A 19,301-nucleotide genomic window follows, 5' to 3' on the forward strand; every position below is an offset into this window, starting at 1 on the left:
GTTTGTGTTACCTATGGGTGTGCTACCTGTGCGACTAGGTACTCTCTTGAACGCTGTGCTGTATGTGAACACGTGTGGGCCCTCATCCTTGTGCACTCAGCATGTGTCATACCTTTGTGCCACACTCAGCGTATGCAGGAGTTTTGGATCTTGTCTGTGCGCACCCACGGAGGAGGTAGCCCTGCTGTGTCTGGGGACAGAGGTGACTTGGCTGTCGGCTTCATTCCTCAAGAAAGGGTCCCAGATGAAGAGGGATGAGGGGGTAAGCCTTGGGCCTTGGTGTCCTGAGGTCAAGCCAGAGGAAGCCTGGCAGCCCTCAGGGTCCCCTTCCCCTGTCCAAGAGCCCTGTCATGGTGGAGCCCAGGCAGAAGAGGGCAGAGACGGGCCTCCCCTCTGGCTCAGGGCCTCTGCTGTCTTAGTAGCTGGTCTTTAGTAGCTCAGGGCACCATGCGAGGTCTTCAGGGGTAACTGAACTGAGGTGACTCAGGCCCTGCCTTGGGAACCTCCACCAACTTCTTAAGTCCTCCTCCAAAGCTGGAAGCAAGCTGTGCGCTGGGATGTGGCAGCTCTTTCTTAGATGTTGGTTGAATAAATGGGTGAATGAATAAGAGAGGCCCTGGTAACCTCATGGGAACCCACTGCCCCCCGCCTTGCTTACCCCAACATACACACACCCCCAAATCCAGGCATCTTTGCCATGGTTGCTGCTCACTGTGGATGATACCTCCCTCTCCTGAACCTCCAACACAACGTATTATGTGCCTGGTATATGCCAGGCCGTGGGCTAATTATTAATATGGTAGGATCTAGAAAACCCTCAGTCCCTGCTATCAAGGAGCTTGCAGCCTAATAGGAGAGACAAACCAGGAAAAAATCAAGTTATTCTTAAAGTCCAGTTTCTCCCCCACTGTGTGATCTTGGGCAACAATTTATCCTCTCTTCACTTGTTTCCTTGATTTTAAACAGGGAAAAGAATACTTTCCTCATTGGTTCATTGGGAGGACTACATGAGATCTTTTATGTGAAGCATTTTTCTCAGTGCCAGATACATTCATTCACCAAATACTTATTTATTTCCTACTAGGTACATGCAAAACAGACGATGGCCCCCCGCTTTGCTTATGTGGAGATGATGGCAAATGTGGAGACAGTCTGTGTTATGACAGGGACAGCCAGAAAAGATAAGAGCATGGTAGAGCTCCTGGGGGAGGCGGCCTCTGTGCAGGCCTTGAATCATGAGCTGTGGGTGCAATATTGTGGGCAGGGCTCTGTACGGGAGATCAGTGCCCAAACTCTAGGCATGGCACAGACTTTTCTTTTGATAACTACAGTTGCCAAGGAACTCTGCCCATCCCTTTGCTGGGAGGCTCTAGTGTGTAACCACCAACCCCACTGCCTCCATGGGAAGACTGGCATGGTAAGAGATTATCTGACTATTGTAGTAGCTGCTTCGTTCATTCAGCAAACATTTATTGAGCATCTACTCTGTTCTGGGCACCATTCTCGGAGTTTGGAAGGCATCAGTGTACAGTTAGACTAAGATCCCTGAACCCCAGGAGCCTCCATTTTAGTAGAGGAAATCCAACCACAAGCAATGAACATAGTAATAAGTAAATTATAGAGAGTTCTAGAAGGTAAGGAGGTCAGAGGGGCTATGGAACAAAGAACAAGGTAAAGCAAGGAATAGTGGTGGAGGTGGTGGTAGGCTTTCAGCCCGCAGGGGTAGGAGCCTGGCATCTGAGTCAGGTGTTGGGCAAAGATTCTCCAAGTGAAGGCTGGGGGGAACTGACACCTTGAGCATGGTTGTGGGAGTGAGTGTGAATTTCTGTAACCTCCACGAGAGCCACTTGGTGATGGCTATCCAAATTATAAACACACAGACAGTTGGGCTCAGCAATTATACAAATTAATCCTGTAGCTAAACTCACACCCAGGGGAAATTATAGATGTACAAAAATATTTGGTGGAGGAGAGAGGGTACGGAGCAGGGAGCACAGCCTGCCATGGTCTACCATGGTCCTCTCTCAGAACGATCAAGAATATCAGCTGAGTCCCCTTGAAAGGAACAATCAAAGTGGGACTGTAGTGTCTTCTGTTGGTCAGCTAGCTGGCTACTCTTGGCTGTACTCTTGGGAGCTGTGTTGAAATAGAAAAGACTAGAAACAATGCAACTGCCCATGCACTCAACTATTTAATAGTTAAGGATGTCACATCCCGACTATGGAATATGAGGCACAGAAGAAAGAACTATGTTGGGCAGCGCCTGTGGCTCAAAGGCAGGGCGCCAGTCCCATATGCCAGAGGTGGCGGGTTCAAACCCAGCCCCGGCCAAAAACCACAAAAAAAAAAAAAAAAAAAGAAAGAAAGAACTATGTTTGATATAAAACATGTTCCAAGATGTGTTGTTAAGACAAAAATAAGGTGCAAAACAGCGTGTCTGGTACGCTGCCGTGTGTATGGAAGGAAAGACCATAAAAAGTATATATGGAGAGGGACTTTACCTAACAATTGCAATCAGTGTAACTGGCTTATTGTACCCTCAATGAATCCCCAACAATAAAAAAAAAAAAAAAAGTATATATGGTGACAGTCTTTGAAAGACACAAACCAGCTGCCAGAAACTAGTCTCTGGGAAGGGCGATGGATGGCTGGGAAGAGGGGTGATGTTGTTTTTTGTACTTTTAGAATTTCGAACCATGTGACTATTTCCTAATAAATAAATCATTCAATTAAAATAAGAGGGCTGGTTGCTGTTGGTGGCCCTCCCAGAACCTGTTACCAGCCAGCGTGGACATCTCCCATCTGCTGTGAGCACTGACAACAAATGGCTGGCAGCTGGTCCAGCTGGTCCAAGAGTCATCCTTGGTCAAATGGGGATCATCTTGCTCAGAAGGTCATGCATCCTTGGGTCCCCTAAGGGCAGCTCACAGCCAGTGACTTACTTACATGGGCTACAAAGGCCACCCCTTGCTTCATTTGGAACTGACTCTACAGTGCTGTTCATGTCCTAGAGCTCCCTATGGGGTCAGAGGGGAGGAAGTCATTAGCTGAGATTACCTCCTGGCTCAGCTGCATTCATTGCCCTGTTCTTCTTCCCTCCCACACGTATGGGTTATGTTTAAAGAGTGGTCCCTCAAAAATCACATGAATTTGAACCCTTGCCTCAGGCTCTGCTTCTAGAGAACCCGATGTCAGAGTGCTGTGTAGCTCAAGGGAAGGCAACTAGCTGCAATTGAGTCAAGGGCTCAGCAGTGCAGCATCCTATGAAGAGGGGAGCATGGTCATCATCCCCATTTGATACAGGAGGCACCTCAGAAGTTTGGACACCCACTCAGGATCACACATCAGGGCGAAGAGGGACCCATGTTTCATCCACTGCACCTGCTCCATTGCAGGGAAGTCTTCCTGTATCCAGAGGTGGCAGCCTCTCCAAATACAGGATTGTATTATACATGTGTTCCTGTACACACGCGGTTTCTCCCACAAACCTCACTGTCCGTGGCCAGGGATAGCCTTAGGGGCTAGAATAGGATAGGTGAAGGGGCAAAGCCACAAAGCCAAGAAGTATGTCTGGGGCGAGCTGTCATGGCCCCAAGGCTCTGGAGATCTGGGTCTCTCTCAGCACATGAGACTCTAGCTTTAGCTGATCACTTGATGTGGTTTTGGCCAAGGGAGGTGTTTGCATACTTCCAGGGACGGGAAGCTCAGTACCTGATGCGGCAGTCTTTGGACGAAGTCTAGAAGGCAGAAAGGTTTCCTGTCTTCATTCCAAGTGTGATTAATGGTGTGAATCTGAACCCCAAGGGGCTGCAGAAATGGCCAAAATGGGGCCTCTGCCTCCTGGGCTCTGATCTTTGCTTCTACAGGCCCCACAGGCCACACTTTCAGTCCTGTGACCTCCTCTGGCTACTTCTCCTGCAGCCTCCTTGAGACCATTTTAATCAGAGCTGCTTTTCCCTCTCTCTCTGTTCTAGTTTGATGGTGACAGTGCTTACGTGGGGATGAGTGACGGAAACCCAGAGCTCCTGTCAACCAGCCAGGTGGGTGCACCGTCCTCCCTGCCCGGGGGTCTCAGCCTTGGGCTGGCAGAGCTGAGCTGCTCCTGGGTGGAAAAGGGAGGGTACAGAGCAAGGAGCCCAGCCTGCCATGGTCCTCTCTCAGAATGATCAAGAATATCAGCTAAGTCTCCTAGAAAGGAACAATCAAAGTGGGACTGTAGTGTTTTCTATTGGTCAGCTAGCTGGCTGCTTGGCTTAAAATGGACATAATTGAGAACTGGATGAAACTTGAAATGTGCTGCCCACATTTCCCATGCTCAGAGGGGAGTTTTCAGTGGCACTGAGTCAGGTGTCCTATGTCCCGGCATGGCCGGCCTTTCCCCCCACATAGCACCCATGGGGCGTGTTTTGATGTGGTGTGTGCAGAATTCTCCAGCCCACCCGGTGCTGTCTAAGGTTGCTGGGGAGCATTATGACCTGCTTGCGAGAACCTTGCCAGTGGTGAAGGAGGCTGAATCATCCCTGGGCAAAGCTAGCCCACCCCCAGCCAGGCTCTCTGGGGGCCGTAGATGCCAGCTAAAAATTAATGGCTCTCTCAGCTGGGAGCGTGTTCACTATAGACTATAATGCCACAGGGTCCTCACTGCAGGTGGAGGGTCCAGGAAGGATGCCAGGGATGGTGCTCAGGGCATTGGGACCATGGGGAGGGTGCTCACAGCAGGCTGGACCCCAGGGAGGGTGCTCACTGAAGCCTATGGCATCATAGAGCGTGGTTTCTAAACAGTGGTACCTGCAGGATGGCACCAGGTCCAGGTGCTGGATGGAGAGGCAGGAAGTTCCACAGCTGCTGAGAACCTTGGGGAGCTGGGTGGCCTGGCCTGGAACTGACCTCCACCCTGTCTGTACTGCCATGGCCACTGTAGCAATCAAAGTTGAGTGGCCTCTCAGCTATCAGGCTAGGCCCATATTTTCCACCTTGGGCAGCTGAAGCCTGTTAACTCACAAGGCTGATGTGCCCCATTCTGTGATGGGTCCCGTGGGGGCCATTGATGAGTAAGACAGAGGCCACAGGGGACACTCTCAGTGAGGAAGGCACTACAGTTCCAGGGAGACATGGAAGCTCCACTGCAAGGTGCCACACCCTCTCTCCTGCCACTGCAGGACTGCTTGAGTGGGGCTGCCCTGTCATGTCCCTTCTCTGGCCTGCTCCCTGTAAGCAGCACACTGCTGCTGCAAAGCTGCCTTTATATGGCATGGATGTGTGTCAGCCTGATAGATTGGGGTCCAAACTCCAGGTGTGGGAAGTGGTCAGACTCCATGGAAGCCATTTAATTGCATACAGTCAGCTTGTAATGTGGTCATCACAACAGATCAGACCTTGCCCGGAACATCTCATCTGAGCCTTGCACAATGTTTAAGTTGCAATTTGTTAGCATATGGAACCCTGGCTTTCAGAACTATACTATGGTAACGTTGGTTCTGGCTCAGACCCTGATGGAATGTTTTGGCACCATCCTTCCACCAAGAAGAGAAAGTGGTACCCAGGGAGGCTCTGTGTCTGCTCAAGGCTTGGGCAGAGGGGAGCGCGGTTCTCTGGAGAGGTGACTCAGGGAAAATCAATGTCACCTTCCCCAAACCATTGATAGTATCAAGTTCAGCTATTCACCCAACATCTTGTGGTTTGCAAAGCCTTTTCTTCAGTGGTGATTTCAGCTGATCTGCAGAAGAGCTCTGAGATGAGTAGATATCACTGTTAAGCTCATTTTATAGATGAGGGAGCTGAGGCTCAAGAACATTTGCCAATTCAGCTCTGGTGACTCAGCCTAGGAGTGATAGAGGTGGCATTCGGACCTGCACAGCAGGGACTTAAAGCTTCACACACTTACCTTGCCCTGTCAGTGGAGAGCCCCCTTCCCACTCTGAGGCTGCCACCAACTCACTTCTATAGGGAGCTCTTGGTGACCTCCAAATCCAAATGGGGTCCCTTCCCACGATTCTTCTCGTGGCGCCAGCTCACTTTAGTTCATGGTGCTAGTCACTCTTTGTGGTCGTCTACTTGTCCATGTGATGACTTAGTTATAATGACATCTAATTTTCACCCTAGATTGTGATTTCCATGGGGGGAGGATCTCTCTTGTTCACGGCTGTGTACCCTAGTGGGGTACGTTGTACCTACTGGAGTACAATGTTTGGCTCATAGAAAGCACTTGGGAAATATTTGTGTAATGAGTGAATGTGGTCCCTTTTCTTCTTTGAGCTCCAGTTTCCCTAACAGTGAAATAGGGCAGTTGGACTTCCTAACCGTCCTTCTAAATCTTTTGTGCTATCACCCAGAGGGGCTTCCTAACTTAGCATTTTATGAAGAAGACATCAGAATTTTCAGAGATTAATTAATTGGTGGCATGAGCCAATCTTAACGTGAGTACATTTTGTGGTTGCAATCCAGACTTCTTATAGTGTATCAGTTTTGCTGAATAGCAAACACATTAAAACTTAGTGGCATAATAACAACAAATATTTACCTACTTCTTGATTCCGCGGGTTGGCACTTGGGCTGCGTCCAGCTGGTGGCTCTTCTGGTCTTGCCTAGGATCACGTTAGAGGCAACAATAAGTTACCAGATTAGCTGTGGGCTGGGTGGTGTGGCTGGTGGCTCACTTTTGTTCCCCATGGTCTCTTGTCCTCCAGCCGGCTAGCCTGAGGTTGTTCACATGGTGGAAGAAAGTTTCCCAGAGCAGCAAGAGCAGAAATTGCAGGACCTCTTAGGGTCTGGCCTTGAAATAGACACATGACTACTTTCAGCATGTTCTCTTGGTCAAAGCCAGTCACAGGGCCAGTCTAGATACAAGTCCTCTCCTCTTGATAGGAGCTGCAAAGTATTGTGGTCTTTTACAGCACTACCACATACAGGAAACAGATGGGATGTATTCTTGCTGATTTTGCTGAAGAATCACTTAGACTCTTCTGGGACCTGCAGCTCCCCATGAAGTGGTGGGACTCTACTGACCTCTGGTCTTTAAGGTTGAAGGTTCTGTGTATTTCCTTCCAGTCTTTTCCATGGAGTGCTTACTTGAACTGACATACCCTCTCATACACACACACTTTGTCATTGAGTACACGTGAGCCAAACAAAGGTCTCACAGCCACTGAGGATTCAGAGGATAAACAGTCCAAATGGCATCAAACGCATTTTATAAACACAGTTAAGTACAAAATTCACTCATTCAGCAAATGTTCATTGGGTGCCTTTTATGTGCAAGGTTCTGGACATGAGTGGGAAGCCATTTCTGGAGTACTTGTTTTCAGAACATCCGATCTTACCATGCTACAAACCTGCTCTTTAATGTAAACATGTCTCCTGAAGCACCATCTTCTTTGCTTAGAAATCACAGCTGAGACTGTCTCCAACTGGGTATATTTTAGCTGGACTGTGTCCCTTTTTAAAATTTTTCAGACCAGCCCTTCTGGGGCTTGACGTTTCTTTTGCAAATGCATGCTCCACTGTTGGCTTTCTTGCAAGTCTCTTCCAAATTCCTGCACAGCTGCCTTCACTCCTACACATTATCACTCCCTCTCCCTCCCAGGGACCTGGGTTTCTTTTGTACCAGACTTGCCCAGGTGGCCTGAGCATGAGATAGGGTCTCAGACAGGGCTGCAGTGGATAGAGGGCCTGGTGCAGATCAGTTCTTTCCTCTGCTGAAAGCAGACCCTGTCCAGGAGTTACAGGAATTGGTATTTTCTGTGTATGTGACCCAGAAGAGTCTCCTTCTACTTGAGATGAGGTGGGGAGGAAAGGAGGTGGGCTTGGGACTTAGCAAGCTCTTCCAAGCCTCAGCATGGGCCAGCTTCCCCTCTTGCACGGGGAGCATTGCCTGCCTCCTAGGTGGTGAGAAGTATAGTAAATGATGTGTGTCCTGTGGATTCTGCTGGTATCTCACTAAAGTGTCACCCACTGTCCAGCTGCTAACTACTCACAGCTGCCCCTTCTCTGGAAAATTGGCCTCTGTCAAATGGGAACTGTGAACCAAGGAGGGGACATAGGGGAGTGGTCTGGTAGCTGCTCCCCTTTTCCCAAGGGGAGACAACCCTGCAGCTCTCCATGGGGTTCTCCCTGACACCAGCCAGACTCCAGCTGAGGCCATACCCTGCCCCTGCTGTGCCCCTCCCCTGCCCCCACCATCACCCCAGGGCCTCCTCCCGTCTGTCACTCTCATAGGCATTCCTATCTCAGGCTCCACTGCTGGGAACTCTAAACTAAATATGTAAAGCACCAGTGTTCGGGAAAACTAGCTATGACTTATTTTTATTGTCTTTATTACCATAAATAATGCTTTGGTCACACAAGATGAGTCTCCAGTCACCCCTGGTGCTCATTTACAGATGTGTCTTTGTAGGCACGGTTTCCTCAGTGGGAATTCCCTGGTCATTTTCACCCAGCACTTGCCTATTTGTTTTTCTGGGGGCATTGCCAATGTCACCTCCTCATTACAGCCTTCCTGGCTGGGGATGGAGTTTTCTACTCTTATGGCTTTAAATACCACTTCTGCTAAAGATCCCAGAATCTTTCCATCTTTCCTAAGGGTTGTTGAAAGAACTTCTGGTTGTGGGGGCAGCTCCTGTGGCTCAAAGGGGTAGGGCATTGGCCCCATATGCTGGAGGTGGCGGGTTCAAACCCAGCCCCGGCCAAAACTATAAAAAAAAACCTTCTGTGTGTGTGTGAGAGAGAGAGAGACAGAGAGAGAGCATCAAAGGAGATTGAGACTGAATGACATGATCAGATTTGCAGCTTTAAAAGCTTTCACAGCTGAGAGTCAATACAGGGAAACCATATGGGAGGTGTGGTAACAAGCTAGGTAAAGGACCATGTTGTCCTGGATAGTGGCAGAGGCAGAGGACATACGAAGAAGTAGGTGGATCTGAGATGTGTTTTGGAAACAGTCAAAGATTTTTGACAATGACGGACATAGAGGGAGAGAGAAAGGGAGAAGGAAAGGCTGACTCGCAGGCTCCTACCACGAGCCCACTGTCAGCAGGTGACTCCCAGGCTCCTACCACGAGCCCACTGTCAGCAGGCTGACTCCCAGGCTCCTACCACGAGCCCACTGTCAGCAGGTGACTCCCAGGCTCCTACCACTGTCAGCAGGTGACTCCCAGGCTCCTACCACGAGCCCACTGTCAGCACGCTGACTCCCAGGCTCCTACCATTGTCAGCAGGGTGACTCCCAGGCTCCTACCACGAGCCCACTGTCAGCAGGGTGACTCCCAGGCTCCTACCACGAGCCCACTGTCAGCAGGTGACTCGCAGGCTCCTACCACGAGCCCACTGTCAGCAGGTGACTCGCAGGCTCTTACCACGAGCCCACTGTCAGCAGGCTGACTCCCAGGCTCCTACCACGAGCCCACTGTCAGCAGGTGACTCCCAGGCTCCTACCACGAGCCCACTGTCAGCACGCTGACTCCCAGGCTCCTACCATTGTCAGCAGGGTGACTCCCAGGCTCCTACCATTGTCAGCAGGTGACTCCCAGGCTCCTACCACGAGCCCACTGTCAGCAGGCTGACTCCCAGGCTCCTACCACGAGCCCACTGTCAGCAGGTGACTCCCAGGCTCCTACCACTGTCAGCAGGTGACTCCCAGGCTCCTACCACGAGCCCACTGTCAGCAGGTGACTCCCAGGCTCCTACCACTGTCAGCAGGTGACTCCCAGGCTCCTACCACGAGCCCACTGTCAGCAGGTGACTCGCAGGCTCCTACCACGAGCCCACTGTCAGCAGGTGACTCGCAGGCTCCTACCACGAGCCCACTGTCAGCAGGTGACTCGCAGGCTCCTACCACGAGCCCACTGTCAGCAGGTGACTCGCAGGCTCCTACCACGAGCCCACTGTCAGCAGGTGACTCGCAGGCTCCTACCACGAGCCCACTGTCAGCAGGTGACTCGCAGGCTCCTACCACGAGCCCACTGTCAGCAGGTGACTCCCAGGCTCCTACCACGAGCCCACTGTCAGCAGGTGACTCCCAGGCTCCTACCACGAGCCCACTGTCAGCAGGTGACTCCCAGGCTCCTACCATTGTCAGCAGGTGACTCCCAGGCTCCTACCACGAGCCCACTGTCAGCAGGGTGACTCCCAGGCTCCTACCACGAGCCCACTGTCAGCAGGTGACTCGCAGGCTCTTACCACGAGCCCACTGTCAGCAGGCTGACTCCCAGGCTCCTACCACGAGCCCACTGTCAGCAGGTGACTCCCAGGCTCCTACCACGAGCCCACTGTCAGCACGCTGACTCCCAGGCTCCTACCATTGTCAGCAGGGTGACTCCCAGGCTCCTACCACGAGCCCACTGTCAGCAGGGTGACTTCCAGGCTCCTACCACGAGCCCACTGTCAGCAGGTGACTCGCAGGCTCCTACCACGAGCCCATTGTCAGCAGGTGACTCGCAGGCTCTTACCACGAGCCCACTGTCAGCAGGCTGACTCCCAGGCTCCTACCACGAGCCCACTGTCAGCAGGTGACTCCCAGGCTCCTACCACGAGCCCACTGTCAGCACGCTGACTCCCAGGCTCCTACCATTGTCAGCAGGGTGACTCCCAGGCTCCTACCACGAGCCCACTGTCAGCAGGGTGACTCCCAGGCTCCTACCATTGTCAGCAGGTGACTCCCAGGCTCCTACCATTGTCAGCAGGTGACTCCCAGGCTCCTACCATTGTCAGCAGGGTGACTCCCAGGCTCCTACCATGAGCCCACTGTCAGCAGGGTGACTCCCAGGCTCCTACCATTGTCAGCAGGTGACTCCCAGGCTCCTACCATTGTCAGCAGGGTGACTCCCAGGTTCCTACCATTGTCAGCAGGGTGACTCCCAGGCTCCTACCACGAGCCCACTGTCAGCAGGGTGACTCCCAGGCTCCTACCATTGTCAGCAGATGACTCCCAGGCTCCTACCATTGTCAGCAGGGTGACTCCCAGGCTCCTGCCATTGTCAGCAGGGTGACTCCCAGGCTCCTACCATGAGCCCACTGTCAGCAGGCTGACTCCCGGGCTCCTACCATTGTCAGCAGGGTGACTCCCAGGCTCCTACCATGAGCCTACTGTCAGCAGGGTGACTCCCAGGCTCCTACCATTGTCAGCAGGTGACTCCCAGGCTCCTACCATTGTCATCAGGGTGACTCCCAGGTTCCTACCATTGTCAGCAGGGTGACTCCCAGGCTCCTACCACGAGCCCACTGTCAGCAGGGTGACTCCCAGGCTCCTACCACTGTCAGCAGATGACTCCCAGGTTCCTACCATTGTCAGCAGGGTGACTCCCAGGCTCCTGCCATTGTCAGCAGGGTGACTCCCAGGCTCCTACCATGAGCCCACTGTCAGCCGGGTGACTCCCAGGCTCCTACCATTGTCAGCAGGGTGACTCCCAGGCTCCTACCATGAACCCATTGTCAGCAGGTGGTACTGTTTTCTGAGCTGGGAAGGCCCAGGGAGGCTCAGGAATGATGAGGTCTGACATGGACCTCATTTGAGGTGCTCATCCTAGGGGAGATGTCCAAGGAAGTAGATGGTAGCAAAAGTCTGCAGCTCCTGGGAGAAGTAAATACGAAAGTCCTCAGCCCCTGTGGTATTTGAACCATGGAGGTAAAGGAGAGTTGTGCAGAGAGGGAAGAGTAAGGAGAGCAGAGGACCAGTGACTCTGAAATGTTGAGCTCCAGCCTTTAAAGGCAAAACAGAGGAGGAGAAGACTGAATTAAACTGAGAAGGAGCGGTTTGAGATGTAGGAGAAGTTGGAGTCTTAGGAACCAAGGGCAGAGTGTTTCAAGAAGGAGGGAGGGGGTCTAGGTGAAAATGATATTGGAGATACAGCTCCTTAAAACTTATCAAAGAGGGCGGTGCCCGTTGCTCAGTGGGTAGGGCGCTGGCCATGTACACCAAGACTGGTAGGTTCGAACCTGGCCTGGGCCAGCTAAACAACAATGACAACTGCAACAAAAAATAAAATAGCCGGGCATGTGGTGGGCGCCTGTAGTCCCAGCTACTTGGGAGGCTGAGGCAAGAGAATGGCTTAAGCCCAAGACTTTGAGGTTGCTGTGAGCTGTGACGCCATGGCACTCTACCCAGGGTGACATAGTGAGACTCTGTCTCAAAAAAAAAAAACAAAACTTATCAAAGAATAAGTTGTAAGTAAATCAAAGATTTAAATGTACTCAAGGAAATCATAAAGGTGCCAGCAAAACCATCCTTAAGATATACTTTGGAGCAGGGAAAGCATTTCTATGATTCAAAGCCTTAGACCTAAAAATTGGACCATAAATTAACATAAAAGAAATTAACACAAATACAAAAATTAACATAAAACAAACATATCATTTTTGTATGGCCAAACCAGCATAAGTAAAGTCAAAAGACAGATGAGAAACTGGGCAAGAATATCTTCAACTCATGCAGCAGTCAAAGGACTAGTTGCCTTAATATATAAAAAGTTACTAGAAATCAGTTCATGACTCTGGTAGAAAATAGGGAAGGAGATATGAACCAAAAGCTTACAGAAAAGAAAATGCAAATGGACCTTAAATATATGAAAAGATGCTAAGAATAGTTCATAAAAGGAACAATTAAAACTACCCATCAGATTGATAAAAATCCAAAAGTTTGATGACACACTCTGTGGGAGTTCTTGTGGGGAAGCACTGTTCCACATTTTGTAGGGAGAGTACATTGGTATAATCCCTTTGGAGGGCAAATTGTCAATATCTATCAAGATTACAAAGATTAACCTTTAACCCTGCAACTCTCCTTTTGGAAATATCTCTTACAGATATATTGGCACACCTGAGAAAGGACATATTCAAGAGTATTCATTTTGGTATTGTTTATAATGGCAAAGAATGGAACAACCCAAATGTCCCAACAATATGGGGCAAGGTAAATAAGTAATGTGCATCTATCAAATGGAATACCTTATGGCTCTGAAGAAAGAATGAGTTGAGACTACCCTGGGCAACATAGTGCCCCATCTCTACAAAAAAAATTAAAAAAAATAATTAACCAGGCATGGTGGCTTGTGCCTATAGTCCTAGCTACTTGAGATGAGAGAATCTTCTGGGCCCAGGAGTTTGAGGCTACAGTGAACTATAATCATGCCCCTGCCCTCCAGCCCAGGCAGCAGAGTAAGACTGTTTCAAAGAAAGAAAGAATGAAGAAACTGCTGAAATGATATAGAAGGTTTTTAGATACAGCATTTACTAAAGAAAGCAAGCAAGGTGTAAAACAGTATAGTATGTTACCGTTTGTGAAAAAAAGGTAATAAGAATATATGTTTCTTCGTGCTTGTATCTGATTAAATTAACCCTGGAAGAGTTAATGGAAATGCTGACAGTGGCTTTGAGCAATGGGTGAGTGTGTGCCCAGGTGGGCGCAGCATGTGTGGTATCAGAACTGCGCAGGTGGTGGCCAGGAGTAGAGAAGAGACTTTTCATTGTATCTTTTTATATTTAGGGGATTTTCAACCATGGGGATTTAGTATAACTTGCAAAAGTTAAATAATATTTAAACAAGAAGGAGAGGATCAATTAGGTCAGATGCTTCTAATGAGATGAGAGTCGAAAGGTGTCCAATATATTTAGCAGAAAGGAGGCTGGTTATTCTGGCCCTCAGTAACAGCATCCGTGTCATATCTGATGTGTAGGGGTGCACGCAGGTCCCAGAGGAAGATGAGGAGGAGTGCGAGGTAAGGATGGGTAAGTGGTAAATATAGACCACTGTGGGGAGTCTGATCTGGTTGTACAGAACAAGGATCAGAGCTCAATGAGATGAAGGCTCCATAGCAGGGACTTAAAAAAAAAAAGATGAGAGCCTTTAGAATGTTTAATTGTCAATGACGAAAGGTGTCCAGGAGACAGGGTGAAGTTCAGGAAAAGGAAAGGTTACTTGATGGTTTAAATTTTCAGAGAAGGTAGGAAGGGCTGGGTTCTTCCTGGAGCTTTTGGCTCTGGCCTTAGCAGGGAAACAGTGAGGACAGAGGAGAAAAGGAGGGTGGCTGTAGATGGCTCAGCTGGAAGCACTTGCGGACATCTGTCTTCTCATAGTCAGTGGGCTGAGCATCAGAGCACAGGGCTTCTTGGGAGTGGGAGAAAGGTCTGGCATATTTGTTGTGGAGCATGGGAGAGTGAGCTCCCTGCACAGGTGCTGCAGGGACAGACAGGTGGCTAGTCCAGGGCAAGAGGTTTACCAGACAGGTAGAACAGAAGGACACTCAAAGCTTTTCTCTCAAAGACAGATTGATGTGGACCTAGGCGCCAGCCACATATAACAGAGCTGGTGGGTTCGAATCCGGCCCGGGCCTGCCAAACAACAATGACAACTACAACCAAAAGATAGCCAGGTGTTGTGACAGGCACCTGTGGTCCCACCTACTTGGGAGGCTGAGGCAAGAGAATCGTTTAAGCCCAGGAGTTGGAGGTTACTGTGAGCTGTGACACCATGGCACTCTACCTAGGGCGACATAGTAAAACTCTGTCTCAAAAAGACAGATTGATGTGAAGGACCAAGGACTTTAAGCTGTGTGTAGAAAGAAGACAGGGACCCAGGGATCAGAGTCCAGTGAAGCAGGAGAGCCAGTGGGTTGTGACTGGGTGAAGAGGACACCCTGGTCAGAGTGGGAAGGGGGCCGGGGATTTCAAAGGTGAATGGCTATGGCATTGGCAGGGTCCTAGTATGCCTGGGGACTGGGGGGCTAAGATTGCCTGGAGGGCAAGCTTTCCAGGGGTGAGGGGCCAGAGCCCAGCACAACACAGTGGCTGAGCTGAGGGGCCCAGGAGGACTCTGGGGTCAGGTGGGGTGGGCAGGAGGCAGAGCCAGAACTGAAGGCTGGGGGCATAAGGGTGGTGCAAGGATGTTGATGGGGCTGAGTGGAGTGGGTGGCAGTCTGTGAGGGTGGTGGATAGTGGCCTGCATGACTGGGACAGTGGAGAGGGAGGAGGATGCCAGTCCCACCTTCCCTCCTGAGCTGTGGGTGTGGGCAGCACCCCCCCAGATTGCGTGGAGAAGACAGATTCCAGCTGGGGCAGCAGGTAAGTAGAAGGCGTGTTCTAAAATGAGGCTGGGAAATAGGAGACTTGGTTGTTCTTACAGTGAGAATCGCAGTGGCCCAGGAGCTGTTTGCAAGGGAAGAGGCACCACACAGTAGGGCATGAAGATTTGGAGGCTTACATCTGAGGTGCTCACCAGGCAGCCCAGGGGCCCCTGGAGTGTGGTGTGTACCCCCAAATGTGAGCCTCGTGGGGTGTGAGCAGCACTTGTGGCCCCCACACCCCTTAGCATCTCTTCCTGATGTTCCAGCAGAATGTACGCAACTATCATACTAAAAAGGCCAACATACCCATGGCGCAAAATAAGGCTGGCTTCCCAGTGCCTCACTCCTCAGCGGGCATGCGGCAGACACATGAGAACTTGGAATTCCCTGATCCTTACCCTTGGTTCTGTTAGCACTAGTGTTTGCACAGCAGCCTTCCTTCCTCTATTCCCTTGTTCTCCAAGGGCGCCTAGTCTGCTTTTCTTACTCCTGAGATCAAGCGTGGACCTGGCTGGGGAGATACAGGCACCTGGGCAGCCTGAGGGGTGGAGCTGGCACCTGCAGTTCTGGGGCGCTGGAGCCTTGAAGTTGCAGGCTCCTTCCAGCAGGGGGCAGTGTAGAAGGCCCAGAACGGGACAAAGAGCCAGGAGCTCTGAGTTCGAGGTTCTGCCTTGCTCTGGCCCCTTCACATGTGGTGATATCTCTGTGAGCCTCATGTGAATAATGAGCGTGGAGAGTCTGTTAGTTTTTTCCAGCACTAAATAGCGACATTACAGATGATAATTAACATTTACTGTGCGCTTCCCTGGGCTCAGGCACTGGGCCTAAATGTTTTCCATGGCTGGTCTCATTTCATCCTCATATTAATTCTACCAGGTATGTGCTATTGGTGTCCCCGTTTTACAGATGAGGAAAATGAGGCACAGAGAAACAGAGGTGGTTGAGGTTTTTTGAAACCAGAAACACTTCCCAGATAACGTACTCTGGAGGCAGGTGACCCTCCTGCTGTTGTTGAGATCTAAGATTCTGGGCTTAGTAACCCAGGCCTCCGAGTCTGTGTACATTGTAAAGGGCAAAGATGACAAGGCTTTTATTGCTTTAATTAAAACCTGAGTGAAGAGCTCGCGCTTCATATTAAAATGAAATTGTGTTTTGCCTGCTGTGGTGCGGAGCAGGTAACAGCGGTGATTACTGCTAAGATTACAAACAATCAAAGAGAAAAGGCCTTTTGCGAGCATTTCCTATTAAAGCCACAAACATCACACTTTAAAAATAATTATGGTTGTGTTATCAGAACATGATCCATGAATTCTGAGTAAATATGGGGAGGGGGACCTTAAAAGAAACTGTTTCAAGACCATAGATTTTATTCAAATCTGATGAAATTTAATATCATTTCACAGCTGGAGAATAAAATGCAAGGAGGGGAAAAAAAGCCCATCCTACATATGTGGGGAGAATCGAGTATATGTCAAACGGTACTAATGAGCTCTCCGTAACAGCCCTAAACACACACTCAGAAAAAATGGACTAGTCTAATTTTCATTGAGAGAAAACCGCCGAGAAGGAGTCAGTACTTAGACCTCACCAGTCTTAATTTTGCATCCCATTGGCGACACATACAGTTATTTAAGAGCTCTGGATTCCTGCCTGTAAGTTGTTTAAATATTTGCAGGACCCGGTGAGGAGGCATTAGGGGATAGCTTTGGGGGAAGACTGTGGTCTGCATTTATTGTGCCTGTCCCATAATAAAGGTATTTTTCATACAATGCAGGGAATGTTTACAGCCTATAGTTTTGTTTCCTTCCAACTATTATAAGAGAAATTGAATCCCAGGAAACGTTCACTCTCTCTAAATGGGATGGAAACAATGATGATGATGCAGAAAGGGTTTGGGGGAGGGGAGAGCAGTGGAGTGGAAACGCAATTTCAAGGATTTTCTTAAAAACAGCACCCCTCCCCCACTCGCAGCTGCCTTGAATATAGCATCTCCTGTCTGGCCGGGGTCTTTGCTGGGGAGGGTTGGAGAACAAAGATCTGACACGTTTGTTCATTGCTAACTGTGTGCCCTCGGATGGGCCATTTGTCCTCTCTGTGCCCTGGTTTTTGTATCTGTGTATGAGGACTGGATGCCTGTCCCTGAGGAATCTTCCAGATCGAGTCTTACCTCTTCACCTCCTATCTGAGTAGCAGGGGCAGCAGTCTATCTGAAAGGCCCGAGACGGACCTTCCCCTCCTGGCTGAGCCATGCCAATGCTGAAAGGGCCCTGAGATGAGACCAGTGGCTCTGGGCCAGGGTCAGCCCACCGGGCAGGACAATCCAGAGATGCCATTGGCTGGATGGGTCACAAAGGTGATGACACCGTAGGCAGACAGACCTGGGCTCAAATGATCATCTTGACACTTCAAAGTAAGGGACAAATTAATTAACTTTTCTGAGCTTCAATTTTGTCTTTAGAATTTCTTCAAGTGGTACAGAGAGAAGAAACTAAGATGCATTTGTACCGGAAGTGCCTACTCTAATGCTTTCTACAAGGCCGATCGTAGTTAGCAAGAGGTGCTATGAGAGGACTTATTTTATAGATGAAAAAACTGATTTTCAGGAAGGCAAAATGACTTGCCCAAGGTCACCCACCCAGGACACAGCAGGCTCAGGAAATAGATGCTGCATCAGAAATGTGAGCAAAAGAAAGGCTGGTCATGTATTTTATCTAATGAATAGCAAATTATCTTAAGGGTTGAAATTGAAAAGATGCTATTGGAACTATTTTGCTTTAAAAATGTGCCAAGAACTACCCCCACAAAATAAAACAATTAGTAAAAAATGCCTCCTGAAAATTTCTAGCCTGTTAAAGATGCTCCACCTCTCCCTATCCCCCTCCCCCACCACCATTCCACTGCCCTGTAGCTCAGTGCTCCAGGGGACATCTGAGGTTGCTAAGCCTCCTTGACTCACATCTCATTAAGATTAAAAGGCCTTTATGTGGTCCAGACAGCCAGTTTCTCCATCTCTCCCATACTTAATGCCCAAGGCTCTGATGGCGTGGGGTGGTGCCCTCACTGGCTTGACAACCTTACATCTGACAAGCTCCTGGCATAGCTTGGAGTCTGATTGACTCCAGTGGGAGTCTGGGTAGCTGTTTTATGCTTTGGGTACCCTACAGCCTTCTTCTTGCCGTATAACCTTGATCAAATCACCTAGCCTCTCTTGGCCTCACTCTACACCTCTGTAAAATGGGGGAAGCATTAATACCTACTTACAGGGTTAGTTAAGAGGCCCAGAAGAAGGTGTAAAGTAACTGGCTTGGCCTGTGCTGATGGTGATAGGAACTTGATAATGTTATTTTGCTAAAATTTATAATTTAGAGAAGAAAAGCCAAACAGTGAAGGAGGTAGGACAATGTTCACTTGGGTGCCAGGCTGGGAGAGGATGAACATTTGGGCCTTGTGAGTGACCATTTACTTTGGAGAGAAAGTAGGGCTTTGGCTCGGTGCCTGTGGCTCAAGCGGCTAAGGTGCCAGCACATATACCTGAGCTGGCGGGTTCGTATCCAGCCTGGGCCTGCCAAACAATGATGGCTGAAACCAAAAAATAGCCTGGCGTTGTGGTGGGTGCCTGTAGTCCCAGCTACTTGGGAGACAGAGGCAGGAGAATTGCTTGAGCCCAGGAGTTGGAGGTTGCTGTGAGCTGTGATGCCACAGCACTCTACCCAGGGCGACAGCTTGAAGCTCTGTCTAAAAAAAAAAAAAGGAAAGTAGGGCTTTCAGGAAATTTTGCTAATGCATTGGGAGGTAGGATCTTCCTCCTAAAATCTCTCAAGAAGATCTTAAATAAAGTTCTTTGTGAACTGCTCCAAGGCTTTTAAAGTTGGCTTTGTGTGACTCTTGGCTATTTCCTGTGCTGGGATGGCCCTCAAAAGTGGGCAGGTTGTGGCTAGTGGCTAAACTTGCGTGATGTATGATCACTGAGTGGCCGTGCGTTTGTTCTTGCCATTGGCCTTCGTAAGCATTGCTGGAGAAAGTGGTGGGAAGGTATAGCAGGGGAAGGGATGAGGAAGCATTTTAAAATGTGTGAGATGCTCCCCCAACCCCAAATGGAGAAGATGAATAAGACAGAGAATAGCAAGTTGGCAAGGATCTGGAGGAACCGATGCCCTCATCCATTGCTGTGTAAATTGGTGCAACCACTTTTAAAAACCATTTTGCAGTATGTGATGTAGAACATACGTCTCCGCGACTCAGCAGTTCAAC

At 49.7% G+C, this 19,301-nt stretch overlaps 1 protein-coding gene across 13 annotated transcripts in view; it reads left to right on the top strand.

The window, feature by feature from the left end:
- Positions 1-19,301, top strand: part of TOX2 (TOX high mobility group box family member 2) — a 138,799-nt gene that overhangs the window by 47,876 nt on the left and 71,622 nt on the right. For 12 of the 13 annotated variants that reach the window (XM_053574576.1, XM_053574586.1, XM_053574588.1 and 9 more), the window contains one exon: positions 3,975-4,040. The exons of the other annotated variant lie outside the window; for it this stretch is intronic. In XM_053574576.1, the coding sequence (XP_053430551.1) occupies positions 3,975-4,040 (66 nt within the window). Of the gene's footprint in view, positions 1-3,974; positions 4,041-19,301 lie in introns of those variants that run through there. 13 annotated transcript variants of the gene reach the window in all.

Source organism: Nycticebus coucang, chromosome 21 (genome assembly GCF_027406575.1).
Source record: "Nycticebus coucang isolate mNycCou1 chromosome 21, mNycCou1.pri, whole genome shotgun sequence".
NCBI classification, from domain to species: Eukaryota; Metazoa; Chordata; class Mammalia; order Primates; family Lorisidae; genus Nycticebus; species Nycticebus coucang.